Source organism: Trichoderma ghanense (assembly GCF_004382785.1).
Source record: "Trichoderma ghanense strain CCMA-1212 chromosome Unknown scaffold_14, whole genome shotgun sequence".
In the NCBI taxonomy this organism is placed as follows: domain Eukaryota; kingdom Fungi; phylum Ascomycota; class Sordariomycetes; order Hypocreales; family Hypocreaceae; genus Trichoderma; species Trichoderma ghanense.
This window is the reverse complement of record NW_027395677.1, coordinates 2,342-21,292: the sequence shown is the minus strand read 5'-3', so window position 1 is coordinate 21,292 and position 18,951 is coordinate 2,342. Positions and strand designations below refer to the sequence as shown.

Genomic DNA, 18,951 nt, shown 5'->3' with positions numbered 1-18,951 from the left:
CCCCGTGGATGACGACCTCTCGGTACTGGGAGGAGACACATGTGTGAGGGCGGTCCATGTCCCTTTTGGCAGGGAGCATGGAGCATCTCAGCCTCGAAAGAGAACGAGCAACGGACGGGGCCATGGCCATACGCAGGTGGGTCTCACACGGTTCTGCAGCATACCGCTCCCGACGAGAACAGCCTCGTATGGCCCTCAGGCTCTCGTCAAGTCTCTCAAGAGGTCTCGAAGTACTTTGAGTTGCGCCCTATCAAACGCCCAATAGCCTCCATCCACGGGGCCGTCCGGATACGAAGAGGGCGCTCATGGGATGGAAGCCATGCGAGAGCCTCTGATGGATGTGCCATGTCCGGGGCACAACAACCCGGTCGAGCTGTAGGCTATTCAGCAGCAGCTCGCTTCCATCCCATCTGTGTGCATCGTGGAACCCTCCCAAGTGCCGCTGCGGATGATTGCTTCCCGGTGGCTTCCCTGGGCTCCCCCCTTGTCGGATCATGGCCCCCTCGTGGAAAGATTCAATTAGCATAGCGCGAGTCGTAGATCTCCAGGGACAAACGCGTCTGGTGGCCGTCGGACCCCTGTTGTCCTGATTGCTCGTTCGACGTCGATTCGGGGTGGCAATCTCCAACGGCAAACACACCAGCCATTCGACTCCACGTCAAAGTGGGCGTCTCCGATTCCTTGGAAGCTGGCCGCTCTAGCGTGCTTCGAGGGCTGAATGCAGCATTTAGTATTCTGCCCAATAGCCTGGTAGCAAGCCTGTACGACACGCCTTCAGTTGAATCGGAGTGTATTCTGCAGCTGGAGCTGGTGTTGCTTGACGGCCGGTAACGCCAAGCCGAGGGGGATTTCTCACAGCAGCCAATGGCCTCTACTTACTCGTAAATATGAGAATGGGGAAGTAGTTGGTGCAAAATCGAGGACCAAGCTGCTTCTCCTCTGGAACGGTTGGTGCAGGTAACATTCGACGATGAGACGATATGCGAGTCACCAGGGGCACACTGACCTTGGGAGTTGTCTAGAGTGACAATTTAACAGCATACTATGGTGCTGCTTTCCACTTGGACTCGGGGAAATGGAAGCGAGAGAGAAGGCCGCAGTTGGCCGTCTAGGGGTTACACAATGCCAGCAAGCCATCTGTCCTGTCCCAAGTCCATGTGGCATCATTGTTTGCGATAAGCCGGCACTAGTCCAACAATCTCGGGGATAGACGAGACCTGGCAAACAAGCACAAGACACGCCCACGCGGCGTTTTCCTTTCTCGCAGCTCCCGAGAAGCCTGCAGAGGGTGGCAGCCCTTTATGAGACTGCAATTCGCAGCGTATCGGGAAGCGTGCCCTCCCGGTTCGTAGAAGAAAACACTTGGAAGAGAAAAAGCCAAGCAGTGGTACCATGGGTGATGGCAGAGGAATGAAAAATCCAGTATTACCCATCCACCGCCAGAGCACAAAGAGAGCCTCGATACGCTCACCAGCGAGGCACCGTGGAACCCCGAACCCGGACAGCAGGAGCCACGGAAAAGGTCCTTCTTGTCCCTTGCAGTAGCAGTGGCGCGCTCCGGGCTGCTCGGCACCATCGAGATTGCATCAGGGGAAAAGAGACGCAGAGCAGAATGTTGCCGTGCAGGGGTGCTGCAGCCCGAGCGGCTGAATCGCGTCGTGGAGAGGCCGAAGCGTGCATGATGCTGCAAACAGGTGGCCGGAGAGCCGCCAGTCAGAGCAGAGACAGCTTTTGTTCGTATTCATGCCGCTCGCGATTGAGGTCTGGGGAGTCGGGTCTTTGGAGACCGCAGCTGATCAACGCCTCGGCGGTCTGCGAGGTAACCCTGGCGGAAGACCAGAGGCACCAGGAGGAAGCAATGACGTCTGTTGCCTCGGAAGACGAGCCTGGTCCCTTTGCTCTGTGCCTCTGCCTCTCCCGGGACTCGCGTCCTCTCTTCCTCTGTGTTTGTGCCTCTGTCGCCCTCACGGTCCGTCTCTCGGGTTTCAGTCTCTGTCTTTCCCCTCTGCATCTCACTCTGGCTCTGGTCTCCTCAGCCTTCCTCTCCGGCCATTGAGGCCAAGGCATATCCCAGCCCTGCAAAGGACGCGAAGCCCTCTGGCCGTCCCCCATGCTCTTTCAATGCAGTGGCTCAATCCAAACAATGCGAGGCGCCCGTATACAAAAGCTTGGCTTACGCGAGCTGCAAGCCCCTTCTCATGCACAAAGCCGCCACCCAGGGCGCACAACCACAGTCAGTCCCCTTCAGCGGTGTGACAATTGTCTTCTGTCCTGGAATCAAAGGGTGCAAAAAGGGTATGGAGGTAGAGCAAAGAAAGAGGCGCTGGACGGATCGGAATAGGGGGGAGAGGTCGCTTGCTTCGAATGGCTGGCGTGCGAGTAGTTTGGAGTAAGAAATCGTACGTTAGCTCAGACGCAGAACTGCGAAATTTGGGCGACTCGTATGTTGGCATTCTTTCGCATCTCAGGTCGGTGTGGTCAGCTGAACCGCAGGAATGGTGCATGAATGCAAATTAATTGGCGAGCTGTACGCATTGGCGTACAAAGGTGAGGGAGAGCCAATGATGGTGTTGAGGGCAAGTTGCAACATGAAGTCGTGCAGGATCCATTGCTGCCCGTTATCGGGCTCTCGTTATCGTCGTCCTCGATGGAAGGCACGTACCTGAGTACAAAGGTAGGTGGGTAGGGTGATACTACAGATTCGCGATAGGAACGATGCCAATCATTGCATCCGCTTTAGATTGAAATTTCAATAGGCTGTATAGCAATCAGAAGTTGAACAAAGACCAAGACAGTTGATCTCAAGCCATCAGGGCGAGGTGGTTATCGCGCGAAGATACAGTGCAAGCATGTTAGCTGCAATATCCTGAGCCGGTTGCAACGCAAGAGATGCAATGGGCATGACACTGCATCAAATACAATTGTCATTTCCTGCATGTCTCAAAAGGGTATTTGTCACCGACTTTGCTCATATGAGTCTTTCATGGAACAAGATTTGAGTTTACAGATGCCACTGAGATGGATGATGGAATCTGTATTGGATGCTATGAACTTGCAAATTTAGGTATGGTCGACATCCCTTCATACCCTAAACCATCATGATATTCTTCTCTCATATTCGTAAGCAAACGCAAGGAATGTTCGTCCCTGGAGAAGCCTTGCCTGCTCTTTTGCGGGGGAATCCATCTCTCCCTCTCCATCTTCACCCCAGACCCAAACAGGCCTAGCTCCCTCGGCGCGCCTGAGCCTCGGCACCTTGGCGGAGCTTCGCATCACACTGCCCCGGATCTGGATGCTGGGGAACAACTCCATGCAATCCTGGAGTAAGCATCGTCAGCCATGTAGATTTCAGCTTCAATTCGATCTTTCTCATAAAATCTCAACCTTTCTAGAAATGCCATCGCATTGAACACTCTAACCTGCTTCTTCTATACTAAATTGTATCAGTAAAGGTCCCTGGATCCATCGTCCTCAGAATACCATTATCGCCTTACACGCTCCTCACTCACAACTCCAAACTCTCGCCATCATGTCCGACAAAGCCCAAACCCGCATCCAAGCACTCTCCTCCCACCTCCTCCCCCCCATAGCCAAAGTCGCCCCCGGCTCAAGCAAACCCCGAGTCCAAGACAAAGTCGTCATCATCACAGGTAACCCTCTCTGCCTCTCACCTCATCCCGTCCCATCACCCCCATCATCTCTCAGCTCTCAGTCTCATGCTCAACTCGACTCACTCAAATCTCATATTGTAAAAAAGGGGCCAACTCCGCCCTCGGAATAGGCAGAGCAACCGCCCACCAGTACGCCGAGAGCGGCGCAAAGGCCATCTACCTCTGCGACTTTGACGCCTCCAACCTCGAGGCTCACAAGCAGGAAATCACACAGCTCTACCCCGGCGTCGACGTCCACACGCGCCAGTTCGACGCCTCGGATGAAGCCAAGGTCAAGGCCGTCATCGACGACGCAATGGACCGCTACGGCCGCCTCGACGTCTTCTTCGCAAACGCGGGCATCACCGGTCCGAACCGCGTCTTCACCGACATCAGCGCCGAGGAGTTTATGAACGTGTACAAGGTCGACACCCTTAGGTTCGTTACACTTTCATGCCCTTACATATACAAGCTGCCCAACGCTATGCAAAGATGACTAAATCAGAGCCAACAGCGTATTCCTCGCCGCCAAACACGCCGCCCCAGCCATGGCAAAGACGTCCCCCCAAAAGCCCGCTCCCGGCGGCAGCATCATCGGCACCGCCTCCGTCGCCGGCCTCCGCTCCAACGCCGGCAGCACCGCCTACTCGGCCGCCAAGGCCGGCGTCGTCTCCCTCGCCCAAACAATCTCCTTCCAGCTCGCCGGCTCCGGCGTCCGCGTCAATGCCATCTGCCCCGGCATCATCGAGACGGGCATGACCGCCCCCGTGTACGAGGCTGCGCGCGCGCGAGGCAGCGAGAAGAAGATTGGGCAGCTGAATCCGATGAAGCGGGGTGGACGCGCGGATGAGGTGGCGCGTGTGGTGTTGTTCTTGGGGAGCGATGAGGCGAGCTATGTGAATGGACAGGCCTGGGCTGTGGATGGAGGGTTGAGCGCCGGACATCCCTTTGTCCCAGGCAAGCTAGCCTAATAATGGTACTGAGCCCGGTTGCCGTACGTTGAGATTGTACATTATGTCGATATGAGAGAAGGGGAACCCTGTACATAGCCCTCATAATGTCCGTCGGTTCTGCTTTGCTGCTCATTGGGTATCGTTGCCTCCCCTGCCCTCCAGAGACGCAGACAGCACCGCAATCCGCGCCAAGGTGGCCTCTTTCCACGTCCTGTACTCTGCCCTACGGCTCTCGCTCAAGTAATCGTACTTGTCCTGGAACATGGTATCCGCTCTTTGTTGCTGACCCTGTGCCGCGTCCTCTTCGTCGTGACCATGCTCCATATCGTCATCCTGCGGCAGGTCCCTATCGATGACATCCACAATGCCATGGTACCAGTCGGCCTCTAACCAGCCATTTTGGCGAACCCTTGACACCGCGGCATCGAAATCGTCATTCTCTAGGTCGGTCCAGCCTTCCCAGACGACATCCGGCTCTACTCCTTTGACCTCGACTTCTTGCCGCGCTCGACTAAGCTGACCGAGAACCTCAGCGCGGGCCGGTTCGTAGATATGAGGCTGCACCGCTTGCTCAAGATCCGCATCGCTCACGCGCATCGCGACAAAGAAGATGATGGCCGCACACAACGCTGTCGTGTTCTCCCACGCCCACGCATCCTTCGCTTTCCGTCCCCCAGACAGCAGAATCGATTCCATGCCCGCCAGCATCGAGGGCGCCAGTTTCCTGTGTCCGGACCCAGCACAGAGGTGCCGTATGACGGGCTGCACCCAGGGGTAGATGCCCGACTCTTTGATGCTTAGGTGGCCATTCCTGCGCGACTTGGTCGGTGTATTGGGATTCGAGCCCGCCTGTTTCCGGAACTGCGCAAGGCTGGTTTCCTTGGTGGGCTCGGGCCGTGAAGGGACTGGGCGTGTTTGCGCTGCCGGTGAGTCTCCCACGTCTCGCTGCCTGCGTGTTCTGCGCCCGCTAGCTGACGTGTTGGGCAGGATATTGTCAAGATGTGTGTAGAGGCGCTTGTAGATCTTTGGAGGTACAGGCGGCCGAGGTTCTATCGTCGGGAGGTCGAGCGGGATCTTGAGTCTGCGCGAATTGCAATTGTTCAATGAATCAACTCTTGGAAGCTAAGTTGTTGAAGTCACCTACCGGTTGCAGGCAATGTGCGCACAAGCATAGAGACGGGCAATCTCCTCTTCGGCCTTGAGAGTGCTGGCGAGATGTCGCGACTGGGCGAGGAGGGAGCTGGCGGATTCGACGAGTGATGGCGGCAGGTCGGAGCCGTATGTCGGCATCAGCGAGACGAGGGCGAGCTCGACTGATTTGCTCATTGCGGGAGATTGTGCTGATGATGTTGAAATAGACAGATGGATGAGAAAGCCAGCTTGAATGTTCTGGTGCTGGCTGGAAGAATCGAGTCGTCAAGGGAGACGCGAGGCGGGGCAGAGGGAAACGCGAGATCACGGGGTCCAGCTTATAGAGAGCTGGGCAGCGGATGGTTACAGTTGGTAAAGACACTCACTCTATACCCTGCCTGATGTCTCGCGACTTGACTCATGTTCCAATTCCATTTCTCAGCCTACAATGAGTAGAGACTTACAAGCGTCGAGGTGACCTGGCTCTGTGCGTCAATGTCCATGTGAAGCCACACAAGATAAAGACGTTGCATTGAAGTTGAGCCAACATCCAGATGGTCACCGTAGCTTCAGCGCTGTTCTGGTGCCGCTTTGGCGCCCCCCGCCCCCCTGGGCGTCACCTCCAGTGCCACCATGCGCTCTGCCATGTGCGCCGTAGCTCAAAAGCACAGCCAACGAAGCGCCACCTCTCATCTCGGCATCTTCCCAGCATCGTGTAATACTTGCAATTGTCGCAGCCCATTGCATCGCATCGCGTCGCACTATATCCAGTCTTTTCCTTCTCTCGTCACTACATTCATTCTAGCCGATACTTCTGCTGCGCGACAAGATGCGCTCGTTGCTCCTCTGCTCCGCCATCGCGGGTCTGGCCATCGCCCACGGCTCGCACTCCCAGAAGCCCATTGTCGACCCAAACGCCAACTGGATGACAAAACACATGGCCGGTAAGAGTTCCCCAGCCTCATATCCTCGTCCTTCACAATAAATCCTTGTTACTAAAACTGCCATTGCCTCCCAGAGGAGCACCACGTCGACGGCTGGGACGCCGCCTCCTTCTTCACCCTCCACGACTACGACAGCGACGGCTACTGGAAAGGCGACGAGCTCCTCCGCACCTACGGCCTCATGGACGAGTCCAACAAGCACGTCTCCTGGGAGCGCCGCGACGAGATCCTGCGCGGCCTGCTCGACCTGCTCGACCTCAACCGCGACGGCGTCGTCAGCCGCGACGAGTGGACCGCCTTCACGGCCCAGGGCAAGACGCTGCCCGACATGAACACGGGGCCGGGCCACCACGGCGACGACGAGTACGAGTATGAGATTCACCATTGGGAAAAGTACCATGACGAGAACTCCAAACTGGAGGACTTGACACATCCCGAGGATATTGAGCATTTCAAGAAGCATGAGGAGATGGAGGAGGAGCAGGAGAGGCTGGAGAAGATGGACCAGATGGCCATCATAGAGGAGAATATCCCCAAGAAGTTCTTCAGGGCTAGCTAAAAGAGGTTTTTCTTTTCGGAGGGTAGGTATGTGTGGGAAGCCTGTTTGTGAGAGAACTGTTGGGAAAGCGATGGCGCAAAGGGGGGAGCCGATATGGGCATGATGAAATATGCCATGATGTTTCTATGTTGTATGTTTTTGATGTGCTGCCTATATACATCCTTCATGTACAATTATTACTACTACTGCTTTTACTACCTGTAATACACACATCAAAGACGCAATGCCAGACCCCCGGCGCAAACGTCTTGACCTGCTCAACATGCTCAACCCTCGGCACCCTCGTCTTCACCCCTGAAGAGTCATCCTCGGCAGCCCACGCCTCAAACATGCCCTGAATGGATGCCCTCCGAGACTCGATATCCTCCACCCCAACATTCTCATGCAGATGCAACCAAGCCTCATCCGTCGACCCCGTCATCTCCCACGCACTCTTCCACACTGGCTCGCTCGTAGGCAGAAACCCGCAATTGACATGCTCGATATCGCGAACAAGCGCTTTCTCCTGCGCCTCCTGTATGCGTCCCCCAGCCCTCTCATTGCTCTCCAGAAAGACAACAATCTGCTCCCTCCCAGCCAACAGCGTCTCCATCGACGACTTCAGATCGTCTCCCTGAACGACTTTGACAGTCCACTTGTTCGCCAGCGCACCCCGTCGAAGTCCCTCCACACTCCACGGATTAATCTCCCAGCACAGGACCCTCATCCCCAACTTCGCATAGGAAAACACAAAGTATCCAATCCCGGCATACAGATCCACAGCCCATCTCTCCTCCTCTCCTCCACCTCGTCTCCCAGAACAAGGCCGTTTGAACCCCAAGACGCGGGCCTTCTCCTTGACGTTTCCCCGCGAAAACATGGTCCATCTGGGCGCCCACGTCTGCACAATCCCATTCTGCTTCGTCCCAATCCAAAACGCCCTGTCAAAGTCCCTCTCCGTAGGCTCCTCGCCGACTCCCGCGGGCCCGAAGTCTCCAAAGAGCATCTTCAGTCCGCTTGGACTCCTGCGCACGTTCTCGACTTCTTCTTCTCCGTCCTTGTGCAGCGGGATGCCCTCGTTCACAGCAAGATGCGTGACTTTGCCCTGTCCGGCTTTGGATATCTGCTCCAAGATTGACGTCCATAATGAATTGCGGGCTTCCTCGGAGCAGGTGTTGAGAACAGAGGCCCACGGTTCGCTGGCAAAGCTTCCCGTCGGGAGTAAGGCGAGGGGCTCATAGATGGTGAAGCGCTTCGGCGCCGGGCTCAACAGCCTTTCGGTCTGTGAGTCCTGTTCTTGATTGTCAGGTTTTGTAGAGGCGAGTGTTGTTGCAATCCAGCTTGAGGCTGCGGCTGTGATGGGATTGACTTGACGGGGCTTGGGTTTTCTGCGGCAACTTTCGTCGCCTGATTGCTGAGGCCTCATTGAGCTGACGCCGTTGAGTGGTTCAGATTGAAGATGAGATTAGCATGGAACTCAGGCGTAGGGTATGTGCAGTTCAATTCTCTAGCATGTAAATGCTGGTCGTTGTGCTCGTGGTGAAGGGGATGATTCGATGCGAATGTGAGGTTGAGTTTTATCTAGCCCACTTGATGTTACCTACCTCTATCAATGGCGTCAAGCCTTACTATCAGCACCACCACCTCAAACAACCTCCATCTGCATCACCAATGAAGAAGAAGATGAAAGCAAGACAACGCGTATCAAATACCCGTCTAATGATAATAATCACCGCTATTCGTGTCCGCTAGCCAGATCCCCGTCCATCCTACCCATAATCCTAATGCGTTGTCGATTCTTCAAAGTCATGGATATCTCAACCCGTATGCTAGTAGTTTACATGCAAAATCCCAACCCAACTCGTCCCAATCTAACTCATATTTGTCTTCTGCCCCTTTACTCCCCCCTCTCTCCTTCGCCACTCGCCACGGCCTCATCACAGGAAGTAGTCGCCCGGTGATCTACGACTTGCGGGCACATGCCTCATGTCATCTGGAACCGCGGAGAATATGCTAAACTTGGGAGCCAGGTCGTTGTCGACCGTCATTATTGACGCGACGTTGCCGCATCGGTAGCAGTAGTTTGGAGCCGACCAGACCGTCACGACTGAATTTTCGTCAAAATGATACTGGGAACGGGGTTAGCAACGTCGGCGCAAATGGCGAGGCTTCTCAAATCCACGACAGACGAGGGGGCCAACTCACTTTATATCCCTCATTCACAAGCTGATGCGCTCGCGCAATCAGCTTTAGGCCGTTGACGTGGTTGAACTCGGTGGCCACCTTGTCGCCAAACAGCCACCCTGCTCCTCTCGGGCTCACGGCCCACGTGTCTATGTCATCAGGATCTGACCATACCAGATCGCAAAATGCTCCTTCGTGAGGAATCTCCTGCGCGCGGGCAACGACACGGATCTGATCGATAGTCCGGATCTCGGGACTCAAGCCGCCGTGGACGCAGAGAAGCTCGCCGTCGACGATGGCGGCGAGAACAAGGAAATCGAAGACGTGGCAGCATGCCTTCCATACGGATGCGTTGCCGTATTTCTGCTGACATTCTTCATAGAAGCCGTACACTTGTGTGATCTGGCGGGATTCGTGGTTCCCTCTGACAAGAACAATGCGATCTGGGTATCTATATGGCGTCAGTATGCTTTGGAGGAACAAAGAAGAACAGATAGGACGAGAAGAGGGGTTTTCTCAAGACGCGGCATCCCCTCCCATGCAGTGTTGAGGCAAGGGAGCATTCCAAAGAACCACCGGCAACAAACATACTTTGCCTTCAAGCACATGAGCAATGTAAACGCCTCCAAGCTAAAGTATCCTCTATCGACGTAGTCTCCAAGAAAGACAAAGCGAGTCGCCGCGCTCTGCGACGACGTCACCGTGCTCGTCGCGGGCACATCGCTGACTGCCTGCTGCTGCTGCTCTTCCTCGCCGTCGTCGCCGTCCGCGTCTCCCGCGCTATCGGCGCCGCCCCCGGGCGACTTTAGCTTCTTGCGTAGCTTCGGGTTTGTGATCTCGGTGGGCGGCTCGATGTCCTCGGAGGTGATGACGGTGGTCGCCGACTTGGGCGCCTGGACGTTTGTCTCGCCCGGCATGCCGCCGGCGACGCGGAAGAGCTCGAGCAGGTCGTAGAACTGGCCGTGGATGTCGCCGCAGACGGTGACGGGCGTGCAGACGGGCTGGATGTTGGACTCTGCGACAGCACTCGTGGCGTTAGCGACTGCGTTTGTACCCTTACTGCTCGCCTTGTTCGCTCCATACCCTCCATCAATATCTCCTTGACCTTTTCGCACAGTTCCTTCATGGCCCTCTCGGGCAGGTAGTGGCACTGCTTGGCCTCCTCCAGCCACTCGTCCAGCCCGGCATTGGGGCTCAGGTTGGCAGGCCCTGGTCGAGGAACGTTTGCCGTCATCGTGGCGACTGGAAAAGGCGACGGCGCAAGCTGCTGGGTTGAATACAGCCCGACAGGATTGCCGATATGCGGGTGGTTTGGGGAGGTGGATGGATGAGGGCTGTGATTAGAGATTCTATGCTTTCATCAGCGGCCCAAGATGGATGGCCATCGAGTTTCTGTGGTGGGGGGGGATTTGGCTGCGGCGGTGTTTGGCAGGGCGGTTTCAGGGCGCCAGGGGCTGCGCTTCAGTGGGACGAGGGCGCCGGATCTTCCTCGGAGGGGCCTGTGCGCTTGCTGGACAGTGACGTGCTGCGCTAACGGGAGCTGCTGGTTCATGCCTGTCAGTGGGTGATTGATTGTGATGTTGCTCACTCACCTCTTGCGAGGTGATGATGATGTGATGATACCGCCTCACCGGATACACGCCTCTCTGTTTCGCTTGATTCATGAAAGGCTGTATCGCCCTTTTTTCTGACTTGGTCATCTGGTGAGATATGCAATTCTTCAGACTGCACCCTCTTTTTGTCATCAGTCAACATCTGCATTCCAGCAAACCTCATCTCATCCCCTTCCGCCACGGCACGTGACCGCTCCATCGACCTAAACGCAAGCCGCTGCTCAACGACGATGCAAGAAAAACGAGGCTCGATTAACTCACGGTTCCGAACCTCACTTGAGAGCATTGCCGTCCCACCAGCAACCGCAACAGCCGCCGCCCTGCTTTAATTCTGACACACGCCAATCGTTGCTCCTTACCCTGTGATTAGCGGGCCCGCGTTCTCTCAAATGACGGACGGCTGCGATTTGGTCCCTGATAATTGTTCATCTTCGCCAATCTGACCCTCGCCATCCCGAACCTCAGCCTCGCTCATTGACGGCCACCAAATTGGCTGACCAAGCTCCTTTGATGCTCGCACCTGCTGCTTCAGACTCCTGACGTGACGTCTCCCCAATCTCTGCGACATGCGCAATGTCGTCTCAAGCACCGCAGGTCCTGTCTCGCAGGACAAACGCCTCGGCAGCCGAGTCTACCAAGGTGAGATGATGCCCGGCGCCCTGTCGGGGAACCGCTGAACTGATCCCCCCCTGCTCAGGGTAAAGCTACTGCCGACCGTCCGGGTAAGGCCAAGGGATCGACTGAGAAGCACGGCGATTCTCGAAGCACCGCCCATGACGCGGACACGCCAAAGGCGACCAAGACCAGGGCTCCGCAGGAAGGCGAAAAGGTCATCATCCGCCGCCTGCCTCCAGGCCTGACCGAGGCTGAATGTCTCTCTATCTTGGGGTCTGAGTGGGCGGTGGGTAATGGAAAAGTCGACTGGTTTTCCTATGCCGCCGGCAAGGTTTCTAACGAGTACGTCTCCGAGCCACCAGATGCGAACCCCTTCTCTCCTCCGTTGTCTTGAGGCTTGGACGCACTAACATTGGCGACGTCAAAAGGCTTTCAAAGCCATCGCGACCCGCTAGAGCATACATTCACCTGATGCGCAAGGAGTACATTATGCCGCTTAGCGATGTTGTTCGAAACGCCACCTGGGAGGACGCAAAATCCACCTTCACCAGCCCTTCTCTCATTGGGCCCCCTGTGCTAGAGATTGCCATCTACAAGAAGGTGCCAGGCAATAAGAAGCGGGTAGACGCTCGTCAGGGGACTATTGACCAAGATCCGGAATTCATGGCATTTCTCGAAGACCTCGCCAACCCGGCTCCGCCCAGGGAAAACGCCGAGAATGAGGACGCCGAGGAACCAGCCGAAAGCAAGGTCACCACCACGCCCTTGATTGAGTATCTGAAGGAAAAGAAGGCAAACAAGGCCAAGGAAGCTGCTGCTGCCAAGAGCGCAAAGCACGCGAGGCAGCAAGAGGCCTCGGCGTCAAAGGGCAAATCCACGTCAAAGGAGGACGAGGGCTCCAAGAAGAAGGGCAAGGAGGCAAAGAACCCCAAATCGGAAAAGCCTGCCCCCAAAGAGCCCGTCAAGATCCTCACTAAGAAGGCCGCTGCCGCTGAGCAGTCTGCTGAAACCTCCAAACCGGCCGCAAACCAGGCCAGCAACGCGGGCACGGGTGGTACTGCTGCCGGCACTGCAGAAGCAGCAACTTCTAAAAGTCGCCGTGCTGGCGTCTCGATTGCCGCCCGCATATTGCAGCGAGACCTTGGTCTCAGCCCTGGCAGCGCCTATCGACGAGCCCGACAAGACGCTGCAAAGGCCGAGGCCGGCTCCAAACCCGCGGCAGCCGGCAAGGACAGCAAAGAGCAGCCCAGCGCAGCAAATGAAAGCACGGCGGCCCCCGCGCCGGCTTCGGCTGAACCGACAAGCGCTCAGGCACCTGCCAAAGACAACGTCCCCAAGGGCCAGCAGTCAGCGCGCAAGACCCGTGGAGGTAAAAGTGCCGACAAGGCCAAGGCCTCGGAATCGCCCAGCACGACCACGCCCGTCATTCTCAAAAAGAAGGGTGGCGCCGGCGCCGATGCAGAGGCTGCAAAGTCTACTGCTGAGACGGCCCCCGCCACACAGGCAAACAACAGCTCCAAGTCGGCCACCGGTGCGGCAAACGGCCCCAAAGGTGCTTCCGCCAAGTCTTCGGGTTCTCAGAAGAAATCTGGCGCAGCCTCTTCATCCGCCAGCGCCACTCGCGGCTTTGTCAAGCACGCCAACTCTTCCCAGGGCATCACGGAGCCCGTGTTGAAGCAGGCCCTCGAGGCGTTTGGCACCGTCACGTTCATCGAGGTGGACAAGCGCAAGGGCTTTGCTTATGTCGACTTTGCAGACCACTCTGGTCTTGCCAAGGCCATCTCAGCCAGTCCCATTTCCGTCGCGCAAGGGACGGTCCAGGTCTTGGAGCGCAAGGACAAGAAGCCTGCCGCTGCCCCTTCATCTGGCAGTGGCAACGCTGCTGCCACAACGTCTTCGTCGAACTCAGCCAAGGATGCCGCTGCTCCCGAGAAGAGCTCGAATCCGAATTCCGGACGTGGCAGGCGTGGAAGAGGCGGTAAGGGAGCAGCAGCTTCTACTAATGGAACTGCTGTTGCTGCGACGAGCGGCGGCTGAGCGATTCCACGAATCTGTTCAACCCTTCGACGCCTTTCATATCATTCTGATCTAGCCATTCGTCTTAGCGGATCCGGTCTGACTTGGGTATGCCTCCATATCACGGATGTTTTCCCCCCCTTAGGAAAGGGAAGAACGGCTACCGACTCTTTAAGCGGGATACAAAGGTGAAGAGACTCTCTTCTCACGCCTGACGCTGACGAATCTGGAGAATCTGTGTCCATCTTGAGAGTCGAGCTTCCCATCGTTCGAGACAGCCCTGCTGTAAGGATTTTCTGTGGCCCGGAAACTGGGCAGAAGGAAAGGCACGGTCATCTGCCATTCCGCTGCTGGTCCGATGGTACACGGTACCCGTCCTTTCACGAGGTGAAGTGGTTTTCAGGCCCTAGCGAGATGTATCTAATCAGCATGCATGTATCTGCAATGGGAAGAGCGGGAGAAACGCGGAGGAATGGGGACAAGGAAAACATGCTGATGGGGGAGGAATGGCCTTATCCGTGCAATCACTGAGTATAATTATCGAATCGCGAGTGATCGCGGAGAGCCATTCTCTAATGTGCGAATTTCGGACCTGATAGCAGGCTTCCCAGGCCATTGAGCCCCGTAGCCGAATACCAGCGTTGCAGCGAAACAAAACATTTTTCCGAACTCGTGTAGTCTTTTCCGGTGAATGGTTGGATTTGCCTAGTTACACTTCGCCTTGCGTTGAGTATTATCAACGAATCCTTCAGTCTACCTAAGATGTAGGCAATGGGCATCGCGCTTTACGACAAACTACACCACGCTCGTTTAGATGAAAGTTTTCGAATCCAAGTACAAGCGACATTTTATAAACCTAGATAACCATCTTTCACCCGCAAGGGATCATCCACATACATCTAATATCAAAAACCAAAAAGGCGTTGAGGCAGAAAGGAAATCGAAACATGAAGACGCGCAAACATAGTCGTAGGAGGTTGAAGGCGAAATGAAGAAGATGAAACAAGATAGAAGACGAGAAGAGTGAAAAGTCCAAGAAGAAAGGGGGAATAACAGAAAATGACGAAAGGAAAATGAAACAGGGGTAATAAAAGGAAAACATGATAAAGCCCTCTCATCCTCCGTCTATCTCATACCTAGTAGTGAACAAATACCGTTACATCGTAATCGTAGAAACCCAGCGTACACCTATCCAGGACAAAACAACATACATGACAACCGCCAACAGAAAACCCACCGCAACGGCTTCCCCTTCGGAGGCTATTCTTCGTACCCGAGCCTCCAGGTCGCCCACCCAAAGCCTTTGTCCGGCTTCGCGCCGTGCCGCTCTTAGCCCAGGAAGGCCATCAAGGCTGCTGCAATTGTTGGTGGCTTGATAGCTCAGCGTCTTGTTGTTCTGGAACTGTTTCGCAGAATAGCTGTCCAGGTTGGGGCGTTGTTCAAACACGGAAAGCTCGGTGAGCTTTTCGCCATCCTGAAGCCCTCGACGGAGGATGTCTTCGACATTACCAGAGACACCAGCATTGCTCGAGTCGTCCCCGTCACCCTCAGAAGTGTAGAGTTCCTTCTTAACGCGTGGGACACCAAAGCCACAACTGGTTTGGGTCTGCCAAATATCGCAAAGAATGACGGCGCGAGCACCATCGAACACCTCTCGCTTGCCCTTGGCAATCCTGCGCACCAGGTCAGGGAAAGCAGGCTGATCCCACTCAACAACCGTAGCACGACAGAAAAGTCTTAGGATGCCCGGTGAAGGCCCAAAGCTCATAAACATGAGACAGAGGCGGCCGTTTTCATACGCATGAGAAATCGTCTCGCAGCCCGACCCAGTGCGGTCAATGTAGGCGCATTGGTTGGGGCCGAAGACGGCAAAGTGCGCATCAAGTCCTTTGGGTGAGACGTTGACGTGACGGCCATGAGTAGAAGCCGATCCAGTGAAGAAGACGGGCTGCTGCTCTGCCCAACGAGCATGCTCATCGGAGAGTGAAGGAGAAAGCTTCATGATGCCAGGGAGCGATGGTGTGGTTTCAGCAAGGTATACTAGAAATCGACACCACTTACAAGTGAACCCGTAGGCAGAACAACCAAGGGGGGTGAATAGGCGGCAGGAGAGGGCGCGCTGGCCAAATATAGAGCTAATTGTCGCGAAACAATGTGAAGAATAAAAAATGGCGACCAGGGAAGAAAAGAAGAGTGAGAAGAAGAAAACCAGGAAGAGACCGACATCGACGACCTAGCCGAGCCGTCTTGCAGTCGGACATTTCTCTTTAGAGTCGACGGCATCCCGAGCGGGTCGCAATGCGTCAATCCAAAGGGTCGCAGTCATCAGGATTTGATGCTAACATCCAAGCAGCATAGTGCCCCAGAATAGCCGGGGGGGTAAAAGACAAAGCGGAGAAAGGCATTGGTCCACGATGCACGATCCAGGGCCGAGAGCGGCAGAGGGCCTGATACAGTACCCGCAGAAAACCCCGGGGCGAGATCGGATAAGTGGAACCAGGGCCGTAAGAAAAGTATATCCGGATTGTTGAAATGCCCGAAGCCGATGTCCGAGACCGACGGGTGCAGAAGAGTAAGACAAAGAAGTGTTGGAATAGAAAAGGCAGCCCAAGTGGGCATCATGAGGTGAAGGAGGACGCAAATCGAAACGAACTCGCCAAAGAGCAACTGGCTCCATAGCGAGGGCCACGATGCAGCCTGCAGGCATGCATGTGGCTGTCTAGGCAACCAATAGTTTTTTCTTTCCTTTTCGAGTTGCCGCTGAGTGACACCCAGGCAGACCCAGACCTACTCAGCCCTGGGCTGAGGGATGGGGTAGGGATGGTAGTTGCCGTCCTCGTAGCTCCCGTCGTCGTCGAACACGGCGGCTGTGCTTCCAGCAACGCTGAAGATCCGAGGAGTCATTGGATCTGTTGCCGTCCGGGGAATACTGGCATAGACTGGCTTGCCGTTTGGTGTGACAGCGGGCACTTGCACGTGTCCCCTGTGTCCGTTGTGGCCAAGAGGCCCGCCATGGGGGCCGTGGAGTCCATTGGGTCCAGTGATTCCGTTGGGCCCATTGGTGTAACTGCGAGTGGAGGATCCCGAGGCCGACGACGACCGGCCGCCGGGGCCCCAGCCCTCGATGAAGCTGTTGCGCCGGTTGGCCATCGGGGGAGGCGGAGGCGCCGGAGCAGGCGGGGCCGGACGCCTCTCTTCGAAGCGGCGGGAGAGGCGCTCCTTTTCCGCCTTGTGCTCCTTCTTCTCCTTCTCCCTTTCTCTGTCCTTTTCCTTTTCCTTCTCCCGCTCGCGCTTCTCGTCCCTGGTACGGTCGCGCGACTTCTCCCTGTCTCGGACACGGCTACGTTCCTCGCGGTCCTCCTTGCGCTCCTTCTTACTAGAGGAGCGGGAGACCTTGGGACGCTCCGGCACCGAGCCGGACAGACCGCTGCCGGCGTTGGAAGAATGGGCGGGAGAAGCGCTGTTCAGCGTGTTGTACCGGTGGGAGAGGTCGCTGTACTTGGCCTTGAGATCGTCAAAGCCCCGGGCCAGCTCGCCGTTCTCCTGGCGGAGCCGATCATTTTCCTTCATGAGGAGCTCATACCTTTCCTGGAAAGAGATGGCGCTGTCCTTCAAAGTCTGGTTCTGGGCCTTGAGGTCGGTGATGGTGGCCGTCGCCTCAGCAAGCTTCTTGTCGGCCTGGTTGTACAAGCTGAGGTAGCGGTCCCTTTCTGAGTTAGTCTTGTTCAGCTCGGTGTGAGCATTGTTGAGGGAGTCGAGCAGGTGACGGTCAAAGTCGGGTGATACTGCAAGAGAGTAAGTACAGGTAAGCGACAAGATCGGTAGACTCCGACTCGTAGAGGAGGGAGAGGATGTTTGATGAGGCAGAAAAGGGAAGATGAGGTAGACGAACCGTAAGGCGATTGCGCCTGCGACACCGAGGCCCTGCGCGCCGAATTGGCGGAGACTCGCTGATGCAGAGACATGGCTGGCGATATGATTGCGACCGATAGACAGACGCAAGATGACTCTTATCGAGTAACTTTTTTTTCCCTCTGTTTCTTTTTATCCTTTTTTTTTTTTCCCAATCGCAGGTGGGATGCGACGCTGCCCAACGCTTGTGCGGCAGGGGTGGGAAAAGACGCAGGCGACAAGCAGCCGAGGCACCAAAAGCCCTTTTTTTTCACCCAAGGATCATTCGTCAACCCAAGCGCGCTATGCACCGGGCGCTGTGGGATATGCAGGTCGAGGGCAGAGATGTGTCTCCAAATGCAAAAATGCTCATGTGCGTCTGCAAGATCCGCACGTTTTCAGATGGGGTCGCGTGTCGGAGGTGCAAGGGACAGGATTTGATGCGTGTAAGTTGCTTGTCTTGATATGTCGAAAGGCGATGTCGCGCGAGATGTATGAAGGAAGAGAAGATGAGAAGATGAGGTAGAAGAGGAGAAAGAGATGAGAAGATGAAAGGGTTGAAAAGGAGAAGATAGGGAGAGAGAGGAAGGAAAGAATTTTCTCTCTCTGTCTGCTCTTTCCTTTGCAGCACCCGGCAGAATGCGGAATAAAACAGGTGGTAGGTGGAAGGTACGGTCCTCAGCCCGGTTGCGCCTGGCCTGTCAGACAGCAAAAAGGCCCGTTCACACACACTCACGCACGCACGTACGCAGGATGTATGTAAGTAATATTGCGTGTGAGGTAAGGTAAGATGGTAAGAGGAGAAAGAAAAAAAAAGTGGGAGGAGGATCAGGAGTAGATATTGAAAGAAGACGGAATAAAAAGAGAGAAGAGAGGGAGGAAACGGCCGAGACGAGAGGACCTGATCGGTGACGGTTTCCTGCCTTGGGAGAGACTCTGGATAACGCCTGGGAGGATTTCAGGGCAGGACAGGACAGGACCAGGGGCTGAGGAAATCACCACAAAGTGGCCGGACGGGAGGGAGGGTGTGGCGCCATACAGGTGCTAATGCCGATAATGAGAGGTGTCAGCAGAGAGAAAGAAAATGGATAATCCATCAACAGACAAAGGCGTTTACCTAGACACTGCAACAAGGACGAGGAACAAAAAGGAGCATCGAGTATCGAGTACATGGACCTGCGGTATCACTCCGTGTAAGCCGCCCCGGCAAAGGCACGCCTCCAGCTCAGCAAATCCCGCGAGAATACACGCGTGCATACACGGCTTCACCTCCAGCCCACGGCAATCCCTCACGGCTCCCTCTCACACGCCCGTCGTGTATCTGCTACAACGCCAAGCATCCTACGGACTGACACCTCCAGCGTCTCCCAAAACCCCCCCCGAGTCCCTGTCACGGCCGTCTTCTGTCCTACGATT

At 55.7% G+C, this 18,951-nt stretch overlaps 9 protein-coding genes across 9 annotated transcripts; 4 read left to right on the top strand and 5 right to left on the bottom strand.

The window, feature by feature from the left end:
- Positions 1-1,743: 1,743 nt before the first annotated feature.
- On the top strand, positions 1,744-2,256 carry CCMA1212_008890 (uncharacterized protein; the record flags this gene model as incomplete). The annotated part of the gene is made up of 1 exon (XM_073705997.1): positions 1,744-2,256. The coding sequence occupies one exon, from the start codon at positions 1,744-1,746 to the stop codon at positions 2,254-2,256; it is 513 nt and encodes a 170-aa protein (XP_073555437.1).
- Positions 2,257-3,529: 1,273 nt separating this feature from the next.
- On the top strand, positions 3,530-4,621 carry CCMA1212_008889 (3-oxoacyl reductase; the record flags this gene model as incomplete). The annotated part of the gene is made up of 3 exons (XM_073705996.1): positions 3,530-3,650; positions 3,758-4,088; positions 4,156-4,621. The coding sequence occupies 3 exons, from the start codon at positions 3,530-3,532 to the stop codon at positions 4,619-4,621; spliced, it is 918 nt and encodes a 305-aa protein (XP_073555345.1).
- A 111-nt stretch (positions 4,622-4,732) lies between these two features.
- Positions 4,733-5,929, bottom strand: CCMA1212_008888 (uncharacterized protein; the record flags this gene model as incomplete). Its single annotated transcript, XM_073705995.1, has 2 exons — positions 4,733-5,684; positions 5,748-5,929. 2 exons carry the CDS (start codon positions 5,927-5,929, stop codon positions 4,733-4,735), a joined length of 1,134 nt encoding a protein of 377 aa, XP_073555344.1.
- A 534-nt stretch (positions 5,930-6,463) lies between these two features.
- On the top strand, positions 6,464-7,237 carry CCMA1212_008887 (uncharacterized protein; the record flags this gene model as incomplete). The annotated part of the gene is made up of 2 exons (XM_073705994.1): positions 6,464-6,678; positions 6,753-7,237. Exons 1-2 carry the CDS (start codon positions 6,564-6,566, stop codon positions 7,235-7,237), a joined length of 600 nt encoding a protein of 199 aa, XP_073555341.1. The 5' UTR covers positions 6,464-6,563.
- Positions 7,238-7,400: 163 nt separating this feature from the next.
- Positions 7,401-10,634, bottom strand: CCMA1212_008886 (Serine/threonine-protein phosphatase SIT4; the record flags this gene model as incomplete). Its single annotated transcript, XM_073705993.1, has 5 exons — positions 7,401-8,507; positions 9,217-9,345; positions 9,422-9,851; positions 9,992-10,415; positions 10,484-10,634. 5 exons carry the CDS (start codon positions 10,632-10,634, stop codon positions 7,401-7,403), a joined length of 2,241 nt encoding a protein of 746 aa, XP_073555340.1.
- Positions 10,635-11,586: 952 nt separating this feature from the next.
- CCMA1212_008885 (Regulator of nonsense transcripts UPF3) lies at positions 11,587-13,665 on the top strand (the record flags this gene model as incomplete). Its single annotated transcript, XM_073705992.1, has 3 exons — positions 11,587-11,652; positions 11,711-11,970; positions 12,057-13,665. The coding sequence occupies 3 exons, from the start codon at positions 11,587-11,589 to the stop codon at positions 13,663-13,665; spliced, it is 1,935 nt and encodes a 644-aa protein (XP_073555339.1).
- Positions 13,666-14,800: 1,135 nt separating this feature from the next.
- Positions 14,801-15,646, bottom strand: CCMA1212_008884 (uncharacterized protein; the record flags this gene model as incomplete). The annotated part of the gene is made up of 1 exon (XM_073705991.1): positions 14,801-15,646. The coding sequence occupies one exon, from the start codon at positions 15,644-15,646 to the stop codon at positions 14,801-14,803; it is 846 nt and encodes a 281-aa protein (XP_073555338.1).
- A 323-nt stretch (positions 15,647-15,969) lies between these two features.
- On the bottom strand, positions 15,970-16,266 carry CCMA1212_008883 (uncharacterized protein; the record flags this gene model as incomplete). Its single annotated transcript, XM_073705990.1, has 1 exon — positions 15,970-16,266. The coding sequence occupies one exon, from the start codon at positions 16,264-16,266 to the stop codon at positions 15,970-15,972; it is 297 nt and encodes a 98-aa protein (XP_073555343.1).
- A 165-nt stretch (positions 16,267-16,431) lies between these two features.
- CCMA1212_008882 (uncharacterized protein) lies at positions 16,432-17,609 on the bottom strand (the record flags this gene model as incomplete). Its single annotated transcript, XM_073705989.1, has 2 exons — positions 16,432-17,429; positions 17,537-17,609. The coding sequence occupies 2 exons, from the start codon at positions 17,607-17,609 to the stop codon at positions 16,432-16,434; spliced, it is 1,071 nt and encodes a 356-aa protein (XP_073555342.1).
- Between the last annotated feature and the right edge of the window lie 1,342 nt (positions 17,610-18,951).